General features: G+C 38.0%; 1 protein-coding gene across 4 annotated transcripts in view; it reads right to left on the bottom strand.

Moving 5' to 3' along the window:
• Positions 1-27,572, bottom strand: part of TLK1 (tousled like kinase 1) — a 120,967-nt gene that overhangs the window by 36,632 nt on the left and 56,763 nt on the right. For 3 of the 4 annotated variants that reach the window (XM_084799452.1, XM_084799450.1, XM_084799451.1), the window contains exons 4-8: positions 13,639-13,714; positions 9,619-9,665; positions 7,871-7,966; positions 5,833-5,922; positions 4,221-4,313 (exon numbers count right to left, since the gene is read on the bottom strand). In XM_084799452.1, coding sequence (XP_084655578.1) covers positions 4,221-4,313; positions 5,833-5,922; positions 7,871-7,966; positions 9,619-9,665; positions 13,639-13,714 — 402 coding nt within the window. Of the gene's footprint in view, positions 1-4,220; positions 4,314-5,832; positions 5,923-7,870; positions 7,967-9,618; positions 9,666-13,638; positions 13,715-16,483; positions 16,534-27,572 lie in introns of those variants that run through there. The other variant, XM_084799453.1, reaches the window with a different exon arrangement.

The raw sequence follows: 27,572 nt of genomic DNA on the forward strand, positions 1-27,572 counted from the left end.
CTCAGAACACTTTGTCTATGTCTACTACACTTCAGGACAGCGCTGCAATTTGTTGACCCAATGAACTGTTTCTACCATTCTTCCGTGAACAGGATCCTGAATCTGCATACTCCGCAGGCAGCTATACGCTCTAACTTCAGACAAATCTGACTAGACGACCATTACAGAAAGAGAATTACTTCTGTGGCCTGCTGAGATATCCTACCCTCAAATTTTCTGAACTGGGTCTGGAGAGCCTAGGAATTTTACTTTCTCCAGCAATGCTGCTGCTGTTGCCCCAAGTCTAGGCCAGTCACACAGAAACCAAGAGACTATTTGTAGAATATTAACAGAATATTTTTTAAATGTTGGGAGAAAATAACTGCCAATCTAAAGCTACACACTCAATATAACTGTATGCTAAAGGGGATTTAGCACAAAAAGATCCTCACTATTAAACAGTTCAAACAAAGCCTCAACATGGCTCTGAAGGAACGGGTATTTGTTCAATCACACATCGAGCGTTTTCTGTGTCAATATGTCTGTGTGTATGTGTCTGCCTGTCTGAGATAGTCTTTCACTATGTATGTAGCTCAGAGTAGTTTTAAACTTATGATCTTGCTGCCCTCCTCCTGCCCTCACAGTGCTGGGTTCTGGGCATGTACATGTCAATATTTAATATAAAGCCACAGTAATTACAATCATTCTAATCTCTTTGTGTAATAATGGAAATAAAATGTTTAATTCTGGACTGATATGTACATAGCTAAAAGAATACAGTTCCCAGCTTCCCTTACAAAGACATGTAAGCAATTCAGCAGAATATGCAAGAAGGCTGCACACTTTGGTGTGCTTTTTGTAGGTCTCTTTTCCCTGGCCTCTGCTTAGAACACAGACACTGTGATTGTGACTATTTTTATTTTGGACCCAGAGGTGACCTTCAAGATGAAAGTCTTGTACTAAAGACAGGAAACAAACTGCTGAAGGAACCATGGTCTCTTGAAACTGTGGGGCAATTATATCTAGGTTGCTGGTACTTCTGTTATTTTCTAAAATACATTTGTGTCTCGTCTGAAGTACTGCTGTTTATATTGTGCTACCAACAAAAGACAACTGCTTCAGGACTCGTGTAGTACTGCACAAAGCACAACAACAGGCCCTGGACACAAGCAGGTGCAGTGCATAGGAAAGAAGATACACTGGTAGAGCCTGAAGTATAAAAATGAACTTTTTAATTCAAGTAGACAACTGGTAATATAGGAAGAAGTTAAAATGGACCCTTATTCCACACTATACAACAAATCAATTCTAGCGAGATCACCAAATTGTACTATAAGTTCAAAACAAATCTTTTTACTTTTAAATTTTTTCAAAGTTATAATTATATTTCTCCCTTCCCTTCCCTTCCTCCACCCTCCCACGTATATCCCTCCTTGCTCTGTTTCAAATGCATGCCTCATTTTTCATTGAAAAGCATCTTTAGAATCTTACAATCAGTTCTTTTGGTATCTTTGATAATAGGCAGCATGGTGTAATGGAAAAGACCTCTCAAAAAGTAGAGAAAACCAACATACAAAAAACCCTAAAGTCTAATAAAATGTGAAAAAATGGCTAAGGGTACAGTTCAGTGGTACAGCATTGCTTAGCATGTACGAGGTCCTAGGTTTGATCACCAAAACACACACACACACACACACACACACACACACACACACACACACAGAGACACACACACACAGACACACACACACACACACACACACACACACACACACACACACACACACACACACAGAGTTGGGTGAAATGGCATCCATTTCTAATTCTAGCACTTGGGATGTAGGGGGATCAGGAATTCAAGGCCAGCCTCAGGTAATCTACGATGAGACCCTATATCTCTACGTATTTCACAGAACACAAGAGAAATATCTGATATTTTTTTAAAAGATGTTTTAAAAAGATACTAAACACCAGTCAGTAAACAGGAATGTGTAACAAAAACGCAAGGCACCATTTTGTCAGAGCCATCAAGAAGATAAGCACTTTAAATCTTGTAATACTAAGACTTGGCACAGACAATGAGCAACAGCTCTGTTAGGGGAGCAGAATCACTTGAGGGCAAATTGTGGTATCTTAATGTACAAGATGTAAGCACTCTGTGCTCCTTCTACTACCTTGTTTCCTGTGCTTACAACACAGGAAAATCTTGCCATTTGCCTTAGGAGCCAAGTACTGGCAAGTGCTTAGCAGAATTCTTTGTAGTAGAAGAATCAGAAACAAAGCCCAAAGCTGAAGGACCACATAAGTCAGGTAGCATTCTTTACTGCCTTAGTACAGCACCAGGGAGGAGCAAACCACAGGGCTGTGATCTATAAAGTCACCCCTCTTAAGGCTCAAGCGGTCAAGGTAGCTCTGTTACAGGTACATCCTCATTTGCCCCAGATCCTCCTATTCTGATAGTCCTATCTTACCAAGGGCCCAGAAAAAATGAAGCGAAGACACCACAGACTAAAATCTGTTTAAAAACTGTAAGCCAAAGCAAATCTTCCTTTAAGCTGATTTGTTCAGGTATTTTGTCACAGCAATGAAAAGTAACATATAGTTATACTTATCAATATGAGTGTGTTTCTCACATATCAGGTTCAGTAAAAACAAATAGAACAAAGAATCCATAGAGGATAATTTTAACAAGTAATAAAGTGTTAAAAAGAATGTATACACAGTGGCTGGGAAGATGGCTCAGTCACTAAAGTGCATGCAAGTCCGAGGAACTGAGTTTGATAGTCAGAACCCATGGTAGGGACTTAAAATCCCTGTACTAGGAAGAAGAGGAGAAGGATCCCTGGGGCTCAGCAGTTAGCTAGTCTAGTCTAATTGGTGAACTTCAGGCCAAAGGGAGACCTTGTCTAAAGCAGATGGGGGGTGGGGGGGAGGACGGATGGACGGACGGACACACACACACACAACTATAAAGAAACACAAAGAAACGATAAATTAATGTATCATTGATGTCAGAAGAGTGGTTAGCAGTAAAGGATGTGACAGAGCAATGTTTCAAGGATACAACGGCATCACAGGTGCTGGTTTTAAGTTTGAAGCCACTGGTTCTCAGTACTGGTTTAAATCACAATAGTTGAAAGAAGCTTTTTAAATTATCAACACTCAAGCTATATCACATCAATTTAATCAGAACTCCACAGGGTAGAGTTCAAAATTAGTACTTCCATCTGATGATCCAAATAAAGAGTACGGTACAAGAAATCCTGCTTTATGCCTTAGTCACATTCTAAATATACTTTTGGGTGTTTTAAATTTTTACTGTGTATGTGCACGATGTATGTGTCTGAGGGTGTGAATGCACATGCCATGATGTTTGTGTGCAAATCACAACTTTGTGAAGTTAGTTCTCTCCTCCTACCTTTATGGAAGTTCTGAAGATAAAACTTAGGTCTCGAGGTTTGCACAGCAAGCATCTTTATCTGCTAAGTCACTTGCCAAATACATAATTTCAGCTTTATGTATATATGTATATATATATGTGTGTGTGTGTGTGTGTGTATATACACACACATACACACACACACATATATATGGCATATGTATATCTGTGTATCACTTGCATGAGGTGCCCAAGGAGGCCAAAAAGGCCACTTCAAATCCTCCGTAACTTCAATTACAGAGGGTTGTGAGCCATCACATAGGTTCTGGCCCAAGCCAAGGGGTCTGTATAAAAGCAGCAAGTGCTAGTAACCACTGAGCAATCCCATCAATCTCTGAATGCTTAAAATTAAGTTTTCACTGAAACTCACACAGGACTATGGCATTAATTCCACCCCTAGTGGTCTCAGATATCAGGTAGAGAGCAATAAAGCACTTAACAGTGAGTGAGCATCCGTCTGGGGTAGATGATCCAGTGAAACCTCGTGTCGGCCCACTTCTACTTCTTTAACAATTTCTCAATTCACACTCAAAGAGCTAATAAAGTATTCTGACTTGTCAACATTTGTTCTTTATTTTAGTTAGGAGTGTGTGTATCTGTATAGATGTGTGTAGGTGCTTACAGAGGCTAACATTTGAGCCATCTCTCTAGCCCATAAAGTGTATTTCAATCATATCCATTTAGTACCAGAAAAAAATTATTGTTTCTAAATATGGAAAACTGTCATATTTAGTATTTTCTCAAATGTTTCACTCCTGCCAAAATGAGTCGCATAATTTCCTCTCCATGACATATTACTTACCCTGAGCAAATCATCTATCCGACCTTCCTTCTTTTCCAGGTCCTGATTTTTATTACTTTCTAATGCTGCCAATTTCAGCATTGTAAGATCAGTCTAAATGAAAGAAAGATACTTTATTATCTCTATTACATACACTATTACACTTGAGTATGAAGGCAGATTTTACCAACCTCTAACATCCAAGAATAGTTTGTGGCATGTAAACAGACAGCTCAGTGCAGCTTTACGCATCTCAAGTGTAAATGTGTGTATAGCTTACTTAAGCTCATACACAAATGTTTTATACTATACATTGCTCTAGTGTATCTTTATTTTTATAAAATCACTTTTTAATCTGTTTATGGCTGACAAGTAAAATTGCTCATATTTTTATGATGGATATGTTTTGATTAGGCTGGCCTTGAACTCAAAGATCCCCCTGCCTCTGCTTCCAGAGTGCTGGATTAAAGGCTTATGCCACCACGCCCAGCTCAAACAAAGTTTGTTTGTTTGTTTTTTTTAAGTTTTATTTATTTATTATGTATATAGCATCCTGCCTGCATGTGGGCCTGCCCGCCAGAAGAGGGCACTAGATCTCTATAGATGGCTGTAAGCCACCATGTGGTTGCTGGGAACTGAACTCAGGACCTTCTGAAGAGCAGGCAGTGCTCTTAACCTCTGAGCCATTTCTCCAGCCCCTCAAACAAAGTTTTGATACATGCACAACACTTTAGATATGACCCAGAAAATCTAAAGGAAATACACTGTTGTGGAACTAAGGCACTCAATCAACAGATCAACTCTCCAATCTCAAGTTAGAAAAACCATTAGCCAGAAACTATGCATGTAAAAATGAATGAATGGACAAGTAAACAAACAAATAAACAACTAAGAATAAATAGGTGTGCAATTTAGTGGCAGAGCATCTGCTTGCTTCTTGCACTGGGCCCCAAATCCAATCTTTGGTACCAAAAAGTAAAGCAGAAACAAAAAACCAAAAACTCCTTAAAATGTGTACATGTGATCAGTGTTCAAAATTCATGAAAATGAATGTTAATAGTAATAATAATGGCATTAATGGTTCCAAGTGAGTTGATATAAGTGATTTTTTCTAAGTGTAGAAACATAGACACTGAAATGACTTCTTTAGTCTTCACTTACTATAATCAACACAGCAACATCATGAAGACGTCTACTCTATGTGTACTTGGATGCAGGTTCAAAGCCCTTCAGTGAGCAAGACTGACATGTGGTGACTGCTATGATCATTTCATTGCCTGAGACATTTGCTCAAGCTAGGAATAAGATGGATGCTTCAGTTCTTCCTGCCCTACAAATGTTTTAGTTTAGTAAGTCAGCTCTTATGTTTAATTTTACTTTATAATTATATCCACAACAAACCATAAACATTTTAATTGTGAACATAAAGTTTCCTAAATGTTATAGCAATTTTTTGTTTTGTTTTGTTTTTGAGACAGGGTTTCTCTGTGGTGCCGTGGCTGTCCTGGACTCACATCATAGACCAGGCTGGCCTCTTATCTCAGAGAACTGGCTGCCTCTGCCTCCCTCAGTGATGGAACTATAGGTGTGCACCATCATGCCAGGCTCACAGCAAAAATGTAATACTACTTACCTGAGTAATCTTAAAGGATAACTGCTTTGGTTGTACAACAGGGTGGTCCCCAAAAGCTAATGCAGTAGGAGAAGGACTATTCGGTCGAACCTGAAAAATATGGTAAATTTTGCTACTTCAGGTAAAAGAAGTTTCTACTTAGCAACAACACTTAACATTTCTGACAATTTTGGGGGGCTGAGGGTGGGAGGTTGCTGAGAAAGAACCTCTCTGTGCAACAGTCCTGGCTGTCCTGGAACTTAGTATGTAGAGCAGGCTGATCTCAAACTCAGAGATCCACCTGCTTCTGCCTCCTGAGTACTGGGATCCTTCTGAACAAGATTTATCTTGTAGTACCTTTTTCAAACTTTTAATCATCGCTTATTTACTCACAAGCATTCTTTTTTTTTTTTAAAACAAATATTTATTTTTTTTGTAATTACTTTATTTTTAATACTCTGGTGTTTTGCCTGTGTGTATGTCTGTGTAAGGATGTCCTATCTTTACAAACTGTTGTGAGCCGCCATGTAGGTGCTGGGAATTGAACCCAGGTCCTCTGGAAGAGCAGTCGGTGCTCTTAACCACTGAGCCATCTCTCCGGCCCCTCACAAGCATTCTTAAATGCCTCCTGTACAAGACCCAGTGTGAACAACCTTACACTCCTTGACCTAAAGGGACTTACATTCAGATCCATCAAAGCTGAGTGCTTTATAAGCAGAATATGGCCTGAAACAAAAGTATTAAAGACTATCCTGACTGTAAGAAGGATCACTGAGCACAGTGGCTCATGTCTTCAATCCCAGTACTTGGGAGGCAGAAGTAGGTAGATAGATCTGTGAATCCCAGGCTAGGTGTATGGAGAGACTCTGTCTAAGGGGGGGTGGGGGGGGAGAATAACAGAGGAAGAAAAGAGTTATAAATCTGAATATAGATATTTTAGTACTAGAATAAAAATACATGGTCATAAGTACTCTAAAATCACATTCATTATTAAGTTTTATGGCAAAATTGTATCAATGCTGTATCAGCTTTCAAAGTTGAGTGTTAAGCCTTCCATTGCAAATAGCAATGTACTGTATCCCAAGGAACAAAATGGTAAGAAACACCTAAGTATGTCTACAATGAGTAGAAGATAAAGGAAATAATCAAAGGGTGCCTAAATAAGTAAGAGAAAGTCTGCTTTTTACCAATTTTTAATTTGTCTTCAAATTACTGAAAGCCAACATTATTTTTCTGGTTAAACAGTCAACTTCCAAGTAAATTAAAAAAAAAAATCTAAGATGTAAAGCCATGGGCATAAAGCCCGTGTCTTAAATGTTAGAAATAAAAAGTTATAAGCTAATTATAATAATTTTTCTATGCTGAACTGAACAGCTAGACTTTCTCTTAAGAATTCCCCTAAATAATTCACGATTATCTTCATGTTAAATGTAATCAACAATGAAGTTAAAATAAGAAATTAATAACTGAATACAGAGATGCTACAGTATTTATCTTACCACACGAGCTCTATAGATTAAAAGATAATAACAACACTACTTAGGAACATATGATCAATCCAGGAAAGCTTCAGCTTAAGAAACTCTTGTTTATTTTACGTGTATGGGTGTTTTGCCTGCATGTATGTCTTTGTACCACATGCATGCCTGCTGCCTATGGAGGCCAAAGTGTTTCAGATCCCCTGGAACTGAAGTTAAAGACGTTTGTGAGCCATCATGTGAGTGGGAGGATGTTTTGGAAGAGCAGCCAGAGTGCCCCTGGCCACTGAGGCGTCTCTCTAACCCCGACCTTCAAATCCTGCTGGTACCCATTTCTTCTGAGTGCTGGGATTACAGCCCCACAACACAATGCCTGACTAAGAGACTCGTTTTCAAAAATAAAAGTTCCAGAAGAATCAGATCATTAAAAAGAAGATTCAACTCATGTCATGTCATCTCCCTTTTAAAACATAAATGACTATATGAAAGTATCAGCAAAAACAATACATTGTAAGTTATTCAATAAGCATAACCTCTAAGGCAAAGACGATGCATTAAAACCTTGACTAATAAAAGCTTACAGATGAGGAAGGAGTGGAATGTGAGTGTGAGTTTTGCGGAGAACGGATTGTAGGAGGTATGCCTCTTACTGGACTTGAGCCATTTCCACCTTGGTACTGTGAAAAAGAAATGAAAAAGCATAGTTATTGTGTTAGACTTGGCATGAAGGAATTAATTCAAATATATCTAATTTTATTTCTAGTACAAAAGAGTGAACCCAAGGACCCACACAGCTGGTCAACATCCCCAGACCTAATTATACTTTGATTCAGATAAACTCAAACTGGCATTTAAATGGGTCCAGAAAAACCAAGAGCAAGGTCAGCTATATAAAGCCTAAGACTACATCATACAACAATGCCCACTCATGACTTTATCTTCTGTGATTTGCTATTGTGGCTCACTCAAAGACAAAAAATCCCCCCCAAAATGAACATATTTGTTTGCTTGTTCCCTCCAAAGATGAACAGTATCCTATAAATTTTTATTTAAAGGAAACCAGAAAGTATTGAATCCCAAGAAATTTAAAAATATTTACTTATGATTTTTAGTGAACACAATCATCTTAAGAATCATTATTCACAGGATGTTATGATATCCAAATATTCACGGCAATATATAAAATGATTATATAGGACAAGTCCTTTCCCTATAATAACAGCAACAACAAAATCTTTACAAACCCCACTCTATCTTATGGCGTGCATGCCTTCATTGCATACCAAAGTCAGCAACCTGCCTACAGTGTTTTCTTCCTGGCTCGTGCTTCAGTACGAAGAACAGAAGAAGAAGAGAGGCCACTGCCGCTTGGTCCCTTCTGGGGTAGACTTCATTGTCTACTTCACCTTTTATTAATTTTTAAGTTGTTTGATACAAACGGCAGAAACGGGAACTGACCAATATGTTCACTAACACCTTCTTGTAACAAGAGGGTTTTTCCTTGTTCATTTTATCTAGAGCTTAGTTTATTATCCAGCACACAGTAGGCATTCAGGAATATATCCCTACCCCCAGCACAAGTTCTTTTTTATATTAACCTTAAGTGGCTCAGCTCAACTAAAGGAATAAAGGGTAGGGGATCATGTGGGCCTAGAGACAGTTTTACACAGGACTCTTTACCCCTCCTCCAAATACAGCCCCACACACTCCAAAAAACGCTTTAGAGATGTGTGTGTGTGTGTGTGTGCGTGTGTGCGCATGCGTGTGTGTGTGTGCACGCGGGTGTGCGCTGTCTGAACTTAGCTGTTGTCTTAATCAGCTAATTCTGCTCTCACTCAAAAGTGAAGTCATGTTTTTCTACTGAAGAAGTATTTGTTGCTTTAACAAGCAAATCAGTATTTTCAAATAGGAACTGGCAATCTAAGGTCTACAGAAGCAAGAAACAGTCTAGATTAAGAAAGACGAAAAGCATATAGCTATTTTTTTCAGGGCCTCTTAATCTCCATTCATAGTGCTCAATACTGCCATTAGACGATAAAGCGCGTGGCGATATCAAGTGGTGAAGTTTCAGGTTCGACTCTGTTACTCCATTTAGTCTGTCATCAGGTGGCTACTTTCCTCCATCTGCAAAAAGAACACTAATAGCTGACTCTGCCTACAGTGTGGGTCACTTAAGCCAGAATGCTGAGAACATACCCTGAAATGTTTTCATGTTCACACAGCACTAACATTCTTCTCACAGCTGACCTTCTGCTTCAAAGAAATGATTTCCAACTTTCAGAACAACTATACTGAATTAGGAACTGAAAAGAATTCTTAATAAACTTACTTCAAAATAGTCGCTAATCTTGTGGCCACGTCCCCCAATACTTTTTCCTAAAATATATTAAAAAAATATATATATAGTTTTAAAAGTCAGTTATGATTACCATTTATTACATCAAAAAGAGAAATGTGCCAAATTAAACATAACTTATTGAATTAAAAGCATATAAAAACAATTTAACTTAAAAGTATGGCATTTTAATAAGGTGATGAGTATTAAAAATACTAATAATCTTTAAGCATTTATAAAATCGAATCAAGTCATATTTTAATAGATACATGACAATTTATGAAACTGTGAATTACTGAAAAATCAGGTAAATAACATTAAGGATGCCCTGTTTCCTTCTGTCCCTTTCTCTACCCTCCCACCTTTCTCCCTTTGTTCTTAGGGGTCCTGGGGATTGAATCCAGGGCTTCGATATAATGAGCATACTCTTACCACTGAACCACATGGCCACACCCTCAGTAAAGGGAACTTAATCTTTAAAACATAACTAATATTTCTTAATATCTATTACAGAAAATAAAACCAATAAACTGAAAAGACAAATGGCAACTTTGTATTTGACAAACTAAGCTACACTTTGTTAATAATAACAATGATGATCATGAAAAACAAACCAAACTTTAATCTGTTGGGCACACAACAGCATACTTACTGTCAATGTTATTGTAACATTTCAATTTCTTTTTCTTTGTTTTTCTTTTTTGAGTTAGGGTCTCACTACATTTTCTATAATGTATTTGCTGCAAATTATCAGAATGTATATGTTTTAAAAATCTACATCTTAACAACTGTTCTTATGACCATATTGATAAGCAGGGTCATCACAGGTCACATCATTCCTTACATGTTCTGTCCTAAAATGCAGTCTCCATTAGTTTTAAATGATTTTTCCCCCCTTGAAGACAGGGTTTCTCTGTGTATCCCTGGCTGTCTTGGAACTCATTCTGCAGGCTATGCTGGCTTCGAACTTAGAGACCTAACTGCCTCTTCCTCTTGAGTGTTGGAATTAAAGGCATGCGCCACCTCCACCAGCATAAAAGATTTATTATTAAGAAAAGTAATGTGTCCTATTTTTCATTTTGTTTTGTTTTAAAGGTATTCATTCTTGAATTTGAATTGTGGAAAATACATGATTACTGTGGGAAGGAGTGTAAGCTTTGTCACAGGTGAAAGCAGTCTTGGCGGGCTTTGCCCTTGGACACACCATGGATACGCCCTGAGATTAACCTTGAGATAGACTGGGTGGAGCCATCCTGGGCCTGGAATTCAGGAAGCAGACCTGGGGACTCCACCTGGACTATTGTTGTTTCTAATCGACCCTCAATGGGAGAGGGAGACCGCCCCTTGCACGTGAGAGACAAGCCAGCAGAAAGGGCAGAGAGGAGCAGCAGGTTCAGACCAGGCTTGAGTGTACGTGGATCTGGAAGAGGATCAGCGAACAGGCTGGACCAGCGCGCAGGCCAGAGACACCTAGGGACCGGTTCACTCTTGTTTCCCATTAACCTTTTTTCCCTTTTGTGTAAGCTCGTTGGGCTGTATAATAAAGTTTAATTGTTAAGAAACAGCCAACAGTTTTAAAGGCATTCATTCTTGAATTTGAATTGTGGAAAATACATGATTTCTTCAAATAGTTAATAGAAAATAATGATATAAGTCAAATGCTTTATATTATATAAGTATGTATCAATTCAATTTTGACTTATTTGTTTTACTCAACTTTCTGTTTTTTTAATTATTTGTGTTTATGTATAGCACATGTGCACACCTTGCATATTTGCCGTTTATAGCTAGAGAACAACTTGTGGGAATCCATAGGACCGAGGAATACAATTCTCTTGTTTGGAGGCAAATGGAGTAACCAGCCAATGGAGCTACCTTATCAGCACAAATCTGTATTATGCTGACTTGGAACAACAAATGCTATTCAGAATTGTGAACAACATTTTCATATCTATTTATTTAGAAGTTGGACTTTAACCTAAAGGGTGTTGTTCTTTGTGTCTGATAACACCCCTGATGATTCCTGAAGAGACACTACCTGTTGAAGCAGAGATGTTTTGGGTTGCCTACCTAGAAGTTACTTCCCTACCTCTTTTCCTCTGTTAGGACACAACTTTCTATCTGTCTTATCCATATGTACATCATCTCATTTCAGGAGGAGCCTGTTCCTATATAGCTGCATTCCCATTTTGTCTTTCCATCATCAGAAGTAGAATTTAACCAGGAACCACTCCCCCAAGGCCCATTATTAAGGAAAGAGTTACCCTACTGTTTTAGTTTCAGAGACTGGTCTGATTTCCTAAAAGTAATAGTACTTCTATTATATAATATGATTATGGAATGGAAACTTGATTTAATGACCATGAGGTGACACTGGAGGTTTGCATCTGGGCTTGAAGCTCACTTTAAGGAAAGGTGGGGTGGGAAACACAATAAGCCAATGTCATTCTGAAGCAAATGTTCAGTGAGGAAGAATGAGGAGATCCACTTTAGGCAACCATCTTCACCCAAAAGACCAGGCACTTTTGTGGGTTGCAGTCCACACAGATAAAAGTTCTGCATTCTAATTCAATGTACTTAGTGTCTGTGCGTCCGTGGCGTAAGGGGTGACACAGTGTACATATGGATGTCAGAGGCCAACTTGCAGAAACTGTTTCTCCTGTTCCACCATATAAGTCCCAAAGACTGAACTCAAGTTGTCAGGCTTGGTGGCAGGTACCTTTAACCACTAAACTGTCTCAATGTTTTACACTAGTTCTTAATGACAAGTTGGCTAAACATTCAGAAGCCCCAACCTATTTGGGGGCTTACTTTTAAGATTTTTTTGAGTCTGTTGTTCAAGTGAGTTAATACACCTTTATGCTGAAATTATGTGTTCTTGTTTAGTGTTTTAGGGTTTTTTCTGTTTTTGTTTTTGTTTGGGCGTTTTAGCTTTTCAAAATAGGGTTTCTCTGTGTAGCCTTGACTGTCCTGGACTTGCTTTATAGACAAGGCTGGCCTTGAACTCAAAAAAATCCACCTGCCTCTGCCTCCTGAGTGCTGAGATTACAGGCATGTGTCACCACACCCGAAGTTACATGTTCACTCACCACAGGTTGGAGGGCCTACTTCAAGACAAAACACAGCAACAGCCAGGTGAGATCAAACATACTGTACACCTTAAAAAGGCCTTTGATTCCAGTGCCATATATAAAGTGGTAAGGCAGTTCATAAGCCTAAAGCCTGGCACTAAAACATGCAACTCCTATATATAAAGCCATCAATACACATGAGTGAGGAGCTCGAACTTCTGTCCATCTTTTCAGGACCCATAGTACCAGTTCATTATTAAAAAAAAAAAAAAAAAAAAAGCCAGGCTTTTATTTACACACACCTGTACCTCCAGCTCCAAATAGGGTGGGGACAGGAGGATTGCCAAGGTTTGCTGCCTTCCAGCCCAAGCAAGAAAAGTGGGCCCTAGATTCAAGGAAAGGCCCTACCTCAAAGAAATAGGGAGGGAAGATTTTTTTAAGAGATCATGTATAGTCTAATGAAAACAACTTTTTAAGTTTATATCACAAAAATTATATATACAAGAAAGGATAAAAAATGGGCCTAACCAAAAAATAGATGCTTTGATTAGAATCTAATTATTCTTATATTTTTTTTAATAAAGGAGAGAATAGGCTGCTTGTTTTAAAGCTAGATAGAAGTATATATTTTAGAAAAGCTATTTCAATATCCCACATGAAAAAGGAGAAATGAAAGGAGACGAAGAAATGCTTACCAGATTCTAAGCCCAAATAAGCATGGAAATGTCAAAGCTCACAGACACTAACCGTGAGCTAACTACACAGTACAAAGGCCTGCAGTTTCATGATTATTTCTATGGAAGTACAGTCTACACTGAGAATACATACTAGATATAAAATCTGCAAACCACAAAGCCACTTATTCAATGCTACCATCCTGCTAGGTTATCAGAGTAATGGACTATGTGCATCACGTCTCTGGAGGAAGATGGCTTCTGCTTACCCTGACTACTGTCATTCTGACTTTCTGCTTTCCTCTTTCTTCCCCTGGATGACTCAGATTGTTTCTTCTCTGGTGTCTAAGGAAAATAAGTTAACAACATTTTAAATTATGGTCTTAATATACAAAATTATTACTGTCAATACAAAATCATCTTTACTTTCAAGGCCAAATAAAACACTCAACAGTGTCCATAGGATGCAAATGCAATCACTGACATGTGCTTTATTTAGAAGATGTAACTGAAATTCACATTTACAGAAAAAATGAGAAATCTGAGAATAATTAGCTCTTAATATTCTGAAGTACAGAAGGGAGAAAAATTAACTTTTTACTAGTTATATATAGTTTACAAAGAGTAAATTTAGATGAGAAAATAGGGACAAAACATAAACTGACATATTTAAGCCAAACTAATGAGACCTGAATGCCTGACAATTATTACTCAAGAATAATTATAGTAAAAAAATGCAAAGGTTATGTATGAAGTAGGTGGGGTGGGTCGGGAGGAGACAGTCTTACTATGTAACCCAGGCAGATACCCACCTGCCTCTCTCTCTTGAGTGCCGAGATTAAAGACTTGCACCACCACACCCGGCTTTATTTTTTAATTCCTTACAGATAAATATCCTATCTTCTCCCCTCTCACCTCTTCACTATAGGCCTAGAATGTAGTTTTTACTAGACACATATATGAATGACTACTTCACAACTTGTTCAAGGTTTGCACTACTGGTGCGATAGCAGGGTTCAAACAGAATTTATATGCAATCCCAAAGTCCAAATGCTCTTCAAATTGCCTCTGTTCAACATGCTACATGCCCTGGTTCAAAAACTAAATGAATTAACTACTGTTATTTCAAAACATTACTTAAACATCATACATGTCCTGTGACGTTTTTCACTTTATAAACCATAGATTTTCAAGGAAATTCTGTCAATCTACTTTTAGAGTATTACAACAAACTAAAATTTTTAACATCTCTATGAAGAATCCTAACCTTGTATTAAAATAAAAGCAAGTCCCTCAATAATAGTTTATTCATATTTCTTCCAACAATCTATGCCAACAAATATATATTTGGGGGGTGCTCAATATGTAACCTTGGCTAGCCTAGAACTTGTTATGTAGACCAGATTGGCCTTGAACTTACAGTTGATCCTCCTGCCTCTGCCTCTTGAGTGCTGGGATTAACGAACGGTGTGTGCCACCTCACCCTGCCTATAACAAATAGACCTAACACCAAAGAAAATACAATTTTTCAGAGTATATTAACATTATGCTAAGTTTAAAGCACACCAAGGTCCTATCTGAATTCTATCTTTAGATTTTGACTAAACAACAACAAACCCATAAAATTTAATTCTAAAAGTAATACTGGAATCAGTATTTTTTTTCCTTTTAGTTAGAAAATGCCATGTTCTAAATGGTTCACTCCAAGGAACATTGGCTTAGACAGGCCGAGAATGCTACATCTCATAGGGGGCAAACAGGCTTCCTTAGTACAAACCATTAAAATGCTAACACGCTAGTTATCACAAGACGGCTGAGGTGGGATTGTGGTATTTGAATTATGTATATATTCTCAAATGTATTTGGGAAAGCATTCATTACACAGTTCACTCAATAAGCATCTTAGAATATTCAAGGTTGTTTTTTAGAGATAAAAAGTAGTACTTAGTAAAGGTTTTTTCTTCCTCCCACCACATTTCTCAGTAGGAGGAAATGAAACATACCTTTGGGAAAGGGTCATTCATTTAAAGGAAGTGGAGTAGTGATGTCATGATTACAGTAAAGAAGGAAAGAAAGCCATGAGGTTTATCCCAAACAAGATGGGAGTTCGAGAAATGACAAGGGGGGGGGGGGAGACAATTGAAAAAACTTTAAAACTATAACGTACAAGAGATTGGAAACAAGTGGTAAGATCCAGAAGGACTGCATCAAGTGAGTGAAAGACAGAGACGGAAACCACAGTACACTTAGGTTAGCTTGTAAAGCAGACGCTGCTACTGAATCAGAGCTTGCTGCCCTTCTACAATGTCCTAACGTGCCTCCCTTGTGAGAATCTTTCACTTTGTGAACATACTTGGAGTTATATGGAATGTAATATCTTAATAGCCCAGGTACCATGAGTTTGTGAACACACTAACAAACTCTTGATCCATTATGTACTATAATTACTGTCATGTTATGCCATGAATCAATTTCCTTATCAACCTAAGATGCAATACTGTCAACCTCGTAGGAATGTGGGGACTGGATAAGGAACAGTTAGACAAAGCACCTGCAGTATACTTAGCACACAAAGATACTAACACACACTGACATCAATTCTTTTTATGTCAACAAGTACCCTACGCATCATCCCATGTATCCATACACTTCATGTTTCAAACTTTATTTTGTCTTTTTTTTTTTTTTTTTTTTTCCAGAGCTGAGGACCGAACCCAGGGCCTTGCGCTTGCTAGGCAAGCGCTCTACCACTGAGCTAAATCCCCAACCCCATGTTTCAAACTTTAATTATGTGTCATAACGTAAAAGGATTAGCAGCTTCTACTCTAGTAGGATGTGCAAAACAGTTTCTCTTTATGGGCACACTTAACGCTGTGTGTGTGTGTGTGTGTGTGTGTGTGTGTGTGTGTGTGTAAGAACCTACAGTTTAGGCCACCAACAACCCTAATAGCATGAAATAGTTGAATTTAAATATAAGTAATCTGAGGAACATTGGTATTAGACAAAATTAAAATCCTCAATGTAGTCGACCACCATCAATTGTCTGAGTCATTCATTGGTACATAGGCCTGTTTGAGGATTTAGAATTTGGGAGGAAAATGTGCAGAAACTCACCATGTATTTAATCACTATAGTGGCTCATCACTGACAAAGTTCAGAATACTATTTGCAATTTTCAAACTGTTCCACAGATGCCTAAAGGGAAAACAGGTTGTGCTCAGAAATTATTACAGGAGAAGGTGGCTGAGCTAAAGCTCTAACCTACAGAGATGTATCTTATGCCACTGCTACCTATAACTGCAAACACAGCATCTTATTTTAATATATTGATTCTATTAACTCTCCTTTGAAGAAGCAAATTATGACTTTAAAAACTACTCATCACATCCAATGGTTTTCTTGAACCAATCCAAAGACACAATGATACCACCTGTATTTACATAATATGTAAAATTTGCATAGATCACATACTTTCTATAGAACTTTTCAAGCTTATTACTGCTCTTGCTTGATAAACTATTTTTCTTTCCTTCTCTACCTTTCTCAGTTAACCCACTGAAGCTGACCTCAGAAAGGATTGACAGAGAAGGTAAAGTTGGATTGGTTGTAGAATGAGGTGAAAAAATAGTGATTATAAAAGGCCCAAGATCCCAACAGACGTAGAACAGTGGCTAGGAGAAAATGAAGGAAAGACTAGCACTCATAAAAACACTTTAGCTTTACAAATGCCAGGTTTGAGACATTCTACTCTGGCATTTAATGTTCTAAGACATTTGAATTGATATAGTATAAACATACATAGTATTTTTAGCAGTTAAAAATGTGTTTGAAAAACAAAGGCAAATTTTAAAGCACTCTAGAGGTGATATAATTAATGAATGCTGTTCTATCATTTGAAACTTAAGTTAGTGTTTATTAAACAAAGGTTTTATAGCTAATCATGTGGTTTCTTGGTTTATGCTAAAGATGAAATTGCCTTTCTTCAATACAAATAAAATTTAAGAAAAAAAGCATCCTAGTCTGAGGTAAAATGAAGGGCATAAATCACCACAGATTATGTATCTACAAGTTTTAGATGAGAGAGACCCTTAAAATTATCAGCACAAACGCATTATACAAGGGATTACAGTGTGTGACGATGCAGTGCATCAATGGAAAGGGGATAGATAATAGTTTGCTCTCTCTTAGCTAAAGCCCACGAAGCCTAGCTACACAGGCAATGCCCCTCAGATAAAGTCTTAACAAAATCACTATAGCTATCAGGGCTACATTTAACTTATTTCCAACTAAATTCTCTAAGAAATTACAAACACTTTAAAAAACAAAATTATACTAATATTAACTATCTTTAGTGAAATATTCATCAAGCAAATGAATGACTCAAAAGTACAATTCATTGCCTGTCTAAATGATTCATGTCCACACACCAAGTTCAAGGATGGTTACTATAGTATGAACAGATGTCATGACAAACTTTTGCCCACAGCTGCTAAAAATAATGTTCCATCTCTGTTCAATTTTTATGTGTGTGGGGTGTTTTGCTTACATATATGTATGTGTACCATGTGCATGCCTGTTACCTGCAGAGGTCATAAACTGAATTAGATTCCCTTGAACTGGAATTACACATCATTGTGTAAGCTACTGTACAGATACTGGGAAATTAACTTGGATCTTTTATGAGAGCAACAAGGACTCTTAACCCCTTAAGTCATCCAGCATCCAGTGCTCAATTGTTAAGCACATTTTTGGGCAGGATTTATTGAGAAATATCTTTTCTTTTCTTTTTTTTTTTTTTTTTTTTGAGAAATATCTTTATTACATAATGGCACATATCAAAACCTGGGTTCTTACAAAAAATATTCAACGCAAATTAATGCCCCTCCCCAAGAATGGCAAATATGTAAGATACTCTGTTTTCAAAGACAGAGAAATAGCTCAGTTATTAAGAACACTGGCTGTTCTTTCAGAGCACCAGGATTCAATCCCTAGTACCCATGCGGGCTCACAGCTACCTGCAACTCCAGTTCCAAGGGATCTGACACTGTCTCATCAACTTTGCAGGCATCAGGTTTTCACATGTTGTATACAGACATACATGCAAACATCCATACATGTTAAATAATAAGAATTTTAAAAAGATATTGTCTCCTCTAAACTTTCTAGAGTAGAATACAGCAAATTCTGTTGTAAAATTTTTCTTGTTTCCTTGTATTTTATTTATATTTTTTGTAGCAACCTATCATGAAATATGGACGTTCTAATTCAAGAATAGTTTCAGCTACTAATGACCTAGAATTTCAATAGTCCATCTCTGAAAGAGAGGCAAAGCTTTAATAATTAACTACTACCAGAAATATGTGCATGAAACTTTGACCTTTCAAAGGAAATTTCTGTTACACTGCTAACCCCGAAATCTACCCTGAAAGTTTATATATACATGGTTTGGAATCTTATCATCAAAAAGGTTTTTCCTTGCTGGGCATGGTGGTATGAGGCTGTAATCCCAGCACTCTAGGAGGCAGAGGCAGGTGGATCTCTGTGAGCTTGAGGCCAGCCTGGTATAAAAAACAAGTCCAAGACAGCCAAGGCTACAACACAGAAAAAAAAAAAAACAAAACCCACTTCAAAAGAAAAAAACAAAACAAAACCTTTATGTTCTAAGTAAATAAACACATGAGCAACTCTTAGTATATTATATTTTACTTTATAATTTATCACTTCTATTGTATGACAATATCCTAATATTAAAGTGGGAGAGCACCAGGAAGAAGTTAATTGATAACCACTCAACTCCAATATGAAATTACATTTTTAAAAAGCCTATACATTGTACATTTCCTCATACAAGGCCAGCATCCAACAACAACAAAGGGAAGTCTAATACAAAGGTGTTCCTCTTACCCGAGTTCTCACAACCACGTTGCTTCCATACTCCCATACTAACCTGAACTGTTATTTGGGTCACTTAAAACTGAGTCCCCACATGTTACAAACAACACACTAAGTTTCCAATCTTACTGAAGAGTAATTTGGTAATTTAGTGTGCCATTTTCTTTTCCTTATGCAATATAACTGTTTACTGACATTTTCTTTTCTCTGGCTTTCCCTTTAAAGTTTTGCTAAGTAAAATGTACCATAAAATTAGAATCAAGTTGAACTTTCAGATTATCTTGTCACAGCTTTCAAGCCACAAAAGCAGAATCAAACAGCCATAGAGAACAGTTGTGAGAGATGAGTTGGGTGGGTTTGGGAAGCAATAACTTGAGAAAATTTACCCCGCAGGCTTGGCATTATGATGGTAATTACAGTAGCAAAATTTGTAAGTAATTTCTGTCCCATTGTGATACACAGGAAATGTAACTAACGCATGCGCGTGCACACACACACACACACACACACACACACACACACACACACACTATAGTCAATATCTTAAACCGAAGTTACTAGTTCTACACACACACAGACACACACACACACACACACACACACACAATCACTCTAAAAAGATTTATTTATTTTTACTCTATGTATTTACTTTCTGGGTGATTTACAGAATGCATCATGTGTGTGCTGTGCACATAGGGGCCAGAAGAGGATGCTGGATCCTCAGGAACTGGAGTTCCTGATGGTATCAGCCACCACGTAGGTGCTGGGAACTGAAAAAGCACCAGATTTTCTCAACTAGTGAGGCATCAGACCGTCTCTGTGATACTTTTAAGTGTAAATGCTGTGTCAGAGATTATGAACTGCTTCTCAGCTTTTTACTAAGATCAACTGTAGAATATGCACAATTCAAAACTTAATTTCAAAGGTAGTATCAATCTATACTTAATAATATTAACATATGAAAATACTTGACAATGTTAAGATCTGTACACAATGAAAAAATATTATTGTGGGATAGGTGTAGCTCAGGAGTAGAGTATTTGCCTAGTACAAGCTGTAAGTTAAATACACACACACACCACGATATTGTCTCTGCAACACTATATGTCATTTAACTCCTGTGTAAGATCAGTCTTATTTTTAATAGTTCTATCACATAGCTATTGGCAATGGTTTTCAATAATTTACAAAGTTTTGGTTTCTAAACAGAATCTACATTCCAAAGTTAACTATTTCTAGAAAACACCTCAAAAACTCTTGGAGTGATTTTGATGGGTGAAATATCAGGCTATCTATCTAAAGTAATTAAATCATGAATTACCTGTGTAATATATGCATTTCCTAATCTCCAAAATTAAGAATACTACTCCTAGGCTAAAGAGAAGGTTCAATAACTGCAAGTATAAGCTGCTCTTGCACAGGACCCAGGATCACTTCCAGCATCTACTTGTTGGCTCACAACCATCAGGAACTCCAGTTTCAGAGGATCCGATACCCTTTCTTGGCCTCCACAGCACCAGGCATGTCTTGGTGCAGATACACATGTAAAGGAAACCAGCCACATATACACAGTAAGACACCGCTGCGACCGCAGCTACTGCTGCTTATACTACCACCACCACCACTACTACTATAATCTTCTAGTACAATTAAAACCGAAATTGGACCATATAACAGAAAATTAATTAGGCAACAGCAAGTTCACTGGGCAGTAGGTTGTCATGGATCATGGATACTTGGCTACTTTAGAAAATGAGAAATAAAGAACATTAGTAAAATATCCACTACATTTTGTTGCTATAAAATGCATCTTTCTAGTATCTTTAAAACTCTACTAAAAAAATAAAATATTGAAAACTAAATTCTCGGCAATATGAGCCTAAGCTCAAAGCTCTTACAACCTAAGAGGCACATGTGTGAAATTAGCACCTGTGAGTGATCTTATTCCAGATGTTACTTGGGCTGGCCTATTTGACAACTGCTATAAATTATCTCAAACCTAAAGATTCTGTACTCCAAAATACATGTTTTCAGAAGACTAATTAGGGCAACTATGCTATGGTAAGCTCCACTTTACCTTAGCTATCCGGTTAAAGCTCCCCATGCTCCTACCGTGGAGAACAGCATTTTACAACAAGACAAGTTTTTAAATTAGAATTTCTACCATTAACTCACCATGTGTTGCCTATGGACAAGTGACACTCTGTGAGCTTGTTTGCATGTTTGGTGATTTAAATTTAAGAAAGTTGTAATTCACCTTCATGGTTAACATGTTTAAATTCCTTCCCCTCAGTTAGTGAGTAGACCTTTATCAAAAGAAATTTCCCTCCCACTATCAGACAGCATTTGGCAACACCTGAAGGCATCCTGGCTACCACAGTGCAAAAGAGCTGAAGAGACTCTGGCAACACCCTCACTGACTTTATAGGAGAGTCTCCTCTGCTTCCTAACTATCCAGTGTACAGTGCTAAGTCTCACAAGCCTCGCTCCGTAAGAGTGTAAGAATTCTTTGTAGCTGGCACTGAGCTCCCACTCTCTCATGAACTTAACAAGGAACAGTTCAGAGGCTGTACAGACAGGATGGCTCTTACTGATGACTTATGGACTGTGTGCTCACTCATCTTGGTCTCACTTTTTCTTTTTTAGTTTCCTAAAGTGGTAAATACTGATAACTGTAAAGGACATTTCAGAAGTTTATTGGGATTCTTAACAATATGGAAGAACTGTAGAGCTCAATCTTGAGACCTCAAAGTCTGAAAACTGATTCTTTATATAACTTGGCGCCCTGGTATTGTTTAAACCCTAGGTCATGTGAGCAGCTGAGAGGAATGGCATGCACATGCTGACAAAGAAGGACGAAGATCTTCTGTGAAGGAGATGGGTGGACAGTAACACTTACTTTTCTTTCAGGAAGCATTTACTAATCACCTATTAGAGTATATCAAGCACTATAGTAGGCTGAACTTTCGATTAAAACAATCTCACTTTTCTCTTCCAGTCAGTTTTGTATTCAATCTGCTTGAGAAAAGTAAAGCAGCCATGTCACACACACACTTTTATAAAAAGTAATACTTAATCATATTTTTGTTTGCTTGCTAAATAAATGCCTAGAAAACTATTATTTCAAAGTATTTATAATGTAAAGAAAAAAAAAAATCAACATCGCCTAAAAAGAGTATATCAGAATTTCAAAGAATACTCCAAGGACAATATCTGGGTACTGAACTGAGAGGTGTGGGGAGAGAGGAACACCACATCAAGAAATTGATAAGCATGCCCTTCCCACTTTTATGGACATGGTAACTAATGATAGCCCCATATTTCAATGAATGTGTGCTACATGTGAGCATAGCCATGCCAATGACTCCATGCCTGACCCATGTGCAGATGTTGATAGTATGTGCACAAATGTGGTACAGCCTGAGCCTGCTCCCCTACAGAGACCCCTAAGATTAGCCTAAACTTGCTTCTTGAGCTGTATGCAATACCCCTACCTCCTCCTTCAGCCACAGACAATAGCTCTGCCTCTTCCATTCAGGTGTATAAAATAAACATGCTGAGTTTTCTGGTTGGTGCTGGTGCATCTTCATCAAAGCACACAACCCTCCTGAGCCCAACTTTCTTCTGTCATTTTCATTTCCCACCACTGCTGACAGGTCAAGCCCTAAGACGTGCAGGGTGAGGCAAAGCCCTTCTTTCCTTCTACCACAGTATGAGAAAACAGCTAATAAAAGCCAAACCCATTTGTGTGAGATACAATATCAGTACCATTTCAAAACTTTTGATACACTAGGACATACAAATACATAATGCATAAATCACTGGTGTGATGTCACCATGTGTCACAGTCTGGAAATTCTCTATAAACTCTAAGAAAATGAAAGAAAAAGAAACTAATGTGTTAACACAGTTATAAGAAACCTCCCTGAAGCACACTTGAGGAACCCCAGGAGCCCTCAGACTGCATTTTAAGATGTGTTGTCTGTACCTAGCCCTTTGTTAACACCCACGCCTGAGACTTCTAGGACTAGAGATCTCTAGTCCTCTGCTGCCTACAGAGCCTCGCTGTAAGTCATCCTAGACTCCTTCCCTTCCTTCGCTTTCTCAATATTATCAAATTCTATTCATTTTTCCTTTTTTAAGTCTAGTGGGATCTGAGAGCTTAAAAAGTCAAAACAAATGCTGCAGAACTACTACTGCTCTAAGCATCCAGGGATTTACTGCACATTAAAGTTTGAAAAGCACGCTATGTGTGGTGACATAGTAACTTCTAGGATCTGGAAAGGGGGTGTGGGGAAAGTCTGCAAGTCAACACAGAACCAGTGTGGCCAGAACCGCTCCAGCGCCGCTCTCTAACTACTCTGCCCTTCATGTAGAAGGCCACACTGCTATTTAGTCGTCTTCCCGGTTCAAGTCTCATCTCCCTCAAATTCCACCCTCTTCCCTGAGACCAGTGAGAGCCTTCTATACTTTTCTTTTTGTTTGTTTCTCTGACTTCAAGCTTCTCCCCCATCATCTGAACTCCAAATTCCTCACCGTGAAATCCAAGGGCCTCTAAAATGTGATCCCCAGCTCCCAGCATTCCATACTAGAAGTTTGCAAACCACTGAAATGATAGGCCACTATCTAGTGGTCTAAAGTGCCTTAGGCCTGATAACCACTGCTGTACCTCCATAACTAAACTGACCATGCTTCCACACAGGAACAAAACCCACCACAATCCCTTAGCTTGCCGCCTTTTCACATTCTGCCCAATCATGCAGGAGGAACTCAGTTTTTCTTTTGTTGTTGTTGTTGGGGTTTTGTTTGTTTTTCGAGACAGAGTTCTCTGTGTAGCCCTGGCTGTCCTGGACTCAATTTGTAGACCAGGCTGGCCTCGAACTCACATCGATCCACCTGCCTCCGTGCCCTCCCCCCAGTGCTGGAATTAAAGGCATTGGCCACCATGCTCAGTGCTTTTTTTTGGGGGGGGGGGGGGCTGCTGTTGTTTTTCTTAACAAAGTACCTTTATCTCTTTCTGTCCAGCTTTCCTTACAGGTATACAGAACTGAAGGTTGCCTACTCTTGGCTTTCCTAGTACCTTGCACTCACACTGCTCACAAGAGTGTTTAAATGCCTGTCCGCCTCCTCCCAAATACTGATTCTACTTAAAGGCAGATGTAACATCATATTCTCATGTTCTCTGGTTGGGCTAAATGAGCAGACTACTGATACACAGTAAGTGCTGACACTAGACATCTTACGCTTATTTAATAGACTCAGAATGGTGTGGATGAAAACAAACCCAGAACCATCATATCTAACAAATACTTGCACTACCAAGAGGAAAGTATTTGGGTGTGTGGTATGTGTGGGGGTAGATGCGCATGTAGGTGTACATGTACAAAGAGGGGTCAGAAGTCAATGCCAGTTGTCTTTTTCATTGTCTACCTTATATTTTGACATGTCTCTCACATGGAGCTCACTGATTGGCTGGACTGGCTGGTCAACAAACTCCAGTCATCTGTCACTGAGCACAAGGGTTAAAGACATGCTACCATGTCCAGCTTCGTATGTGAGTACTGAGACTTTAAACTCCTTGTTTTTGCACAGTGCACTTTTCTAATGTGACAAATTTTCAACCCCCACAAAAGGCTTTTATTCTGTAATCACACATCTAAAAATCAGTCATATGTGTGTATTAAATGATACATAGATGAGCTGAAATAACAGTAAATTAAAATAGATTCAATCAACCTAGTAGTGACTATGAGGTGCTTTCCAGTTTTAGTAAGAAGACAGAAGAAAATATGATTCTGGGCGTGTGAACAGAAAACAATTGGGGAAAGAGTGAGTAAAAATCCAAAGTTCTAAAAAAAAGTAAATAGATAATGTTCAACTGGTGAACCAAAGTAGGATTTGTACACATTTCTATTCAGATTTGTAAGTAAATGTTAGAAGGAAAAGTTAAAATAATTGAGGTTAGGTAAAAGGACAGCTAATTAAAAAAACATAAACAAACCTTCCAGTACTATCTGATTATTTTTTAAACGTATTAGGGTGCTGTGATTGTAGCTCAGCAGTACAGTATCTGTCTAGCAGGCTCAAGGCCCTGGTTCCATCCCAAAAATAACAATCATAAAATAGATTACCAAAAAGGTAAGTGATGTCAGGAGACAAGAGGTGTTACCTAAGTTATACTATTCAGGGTATTTAGCGCAAAGAGTACTTCTACCTCAAGCTCTTTACTCCCAGTGCCTTATATCATGACCCAGGTACATTCGTACTTGGTATGTATAAAATTTCATCTCAAGGAAACTCATTCCTTAAGGTTCTAACTACAGAGATAGAGCCTGAGATTCATTTTCCAAATAATCAACTTCTGACAAGGAAATAGAGAACAAATAATGAAAGTCACTTCTTTGACTATTAGGGAATATGTACAATCTGAAGAAATGTCAAAATACTGTGCCTCTACGCTTAACTATCAATTTTTTAAAATCCCATATACAGAACACAGGACAGCAAAAGCCAAATGATTTTTCAAGCTTTTCTAATGCTGCCCAAATGTCAAAATGTCTATACAAATAAATCTATGTACAAATAATACAGCTAGTTAAAATCCAACTAAAAATATAGCCTTGGAATTCTTCTCCCCACCCCCACCCCCTGCCCTCAACACAGGGTTTCTCTGTGTAGCCCTGGCTGTCCTGGAATTCTCTCTATAGACTAGGCTGGCCTCTAGCTTACAGAGATCTGCCTGACTCTGCCTCCCAAGTGCTGGGATCAAAGGTGTGCGGCACCATTGTCTGGCACCCATGGAATTCTTTAAAGGAAAATTTTATTAATAGAGTAATTCCTCTAAAAGAATCCAAGTATTTGATCTATAACCTGCATTGTGAATATTGGTAAAGAAAATATAAAAATATTTTATCCCTATGAAGATCTTATATAGGGAACCTAACTTTTACTATACTTTGCTATTAAAAAACAAAAAACATATAACAGAAAGGAAAAACATCTGAAGTAATTTTATTGCTCTTCATAACAGATTATGAAAGAACATATGAGATTACTGAATATACTCATCTATAAAAAATATCAAGAATATTCCAAAGTTCAGAAGAAATGAAGTAAAAATATTCTTGATAAGTTGTTGTTTTGTTTTGTTTGTTGTTATTAAGTCAACTTGGATTAGAACTAACCTATTTTAAAGGTCTTAGTGCACATGTGCTAATCTGAAAAACTAAACTGTGATAACTGATGCTACAGGGGCAACTAACGCTTACCTCAAGGGAACCTACTGCAGATAAAGTCCCGTCACTTGCACAGTCCTTTCAGCTGCCTGCCAGTTGTCTCTGTGGAAGGGAAAGCCTGATGAGTGAGAACCCTATGCCACACTCCTGTGGAGTGTAGGGTGCCTGTACAACTGCACAAAACTGCCTACCTACAGGTTCCTAGATACTCTCAATAACAAACAGCTAGAAAGATGCCACCTCTGAATTTCTCTCTGCATCCAACGAGGAAGCCAAACGCAGTAAGAATTCCTAAGTGTTAACGACCTATTGGCAGAAAAAGACTAAAGGAACCAAGTACAAATCATTACACTGACAGGGAAAACACAAACATATACATGCACGCATACATACACGCATAAATTGGTTAAAACTAATAAACAAAACTGTATAACCCAAGAAGAGAAAAGGCTAGACTTACAAAAAGTCATTGTATCAAAACATGAAAGCTAAACCCAAACACATTCGTGTCCACCATTTTTAGAAGACGCCATCAAGTGTATCATGCACAGAATGAACCATACCGTGGACCCAAATGTCCACTTATAAATACCACCTACTTTCTCGGTGAGGTCAGTAAATGGGTGCTAGTGAGGGGGATTTATCACATTTTAAAAAAATATTCAAAATGAAAACCATGAGCTTGATTCCACAAGAAACTCTACAAAGAAGAAAGACATATTTTTATAACTAGGAGGGTATACAAAGCCTCATAAAGACCAAACTAAGATGGGAAACATTAAAATAGTAACTTAAAACTATGAAATGCAGCATATTTCAAAACCCACCTTCATCGTATACAACCATAAATGGCTGGTCTTCCATTGATAACGCCTTTGTATTATTCATGTGCAAATTAAGCTGCATAATCAAAAACTATATTCTCTCTGATGCCAAATACAATCCTTAATCTAAATATTGTGCTTCATTAAGGCCACCCCACTCTCTACCACTCCTGCCTGGGGCTGGAGGAACACTACGTGAAAAAATTCTAGAAGAAAACTTTAAAATATTAACCTTCAGACCAGGGCTGTTAA

This window comes from Acomys minous (assembly GCF_964271855.1).
Source record: "Acomys minous genome assembly, chromosome: 10".
NCBI lineage: Eukaryota > Metazoa > Chordata > Mammalia > Rodentia > Muridae > Acomys > Acomys minous.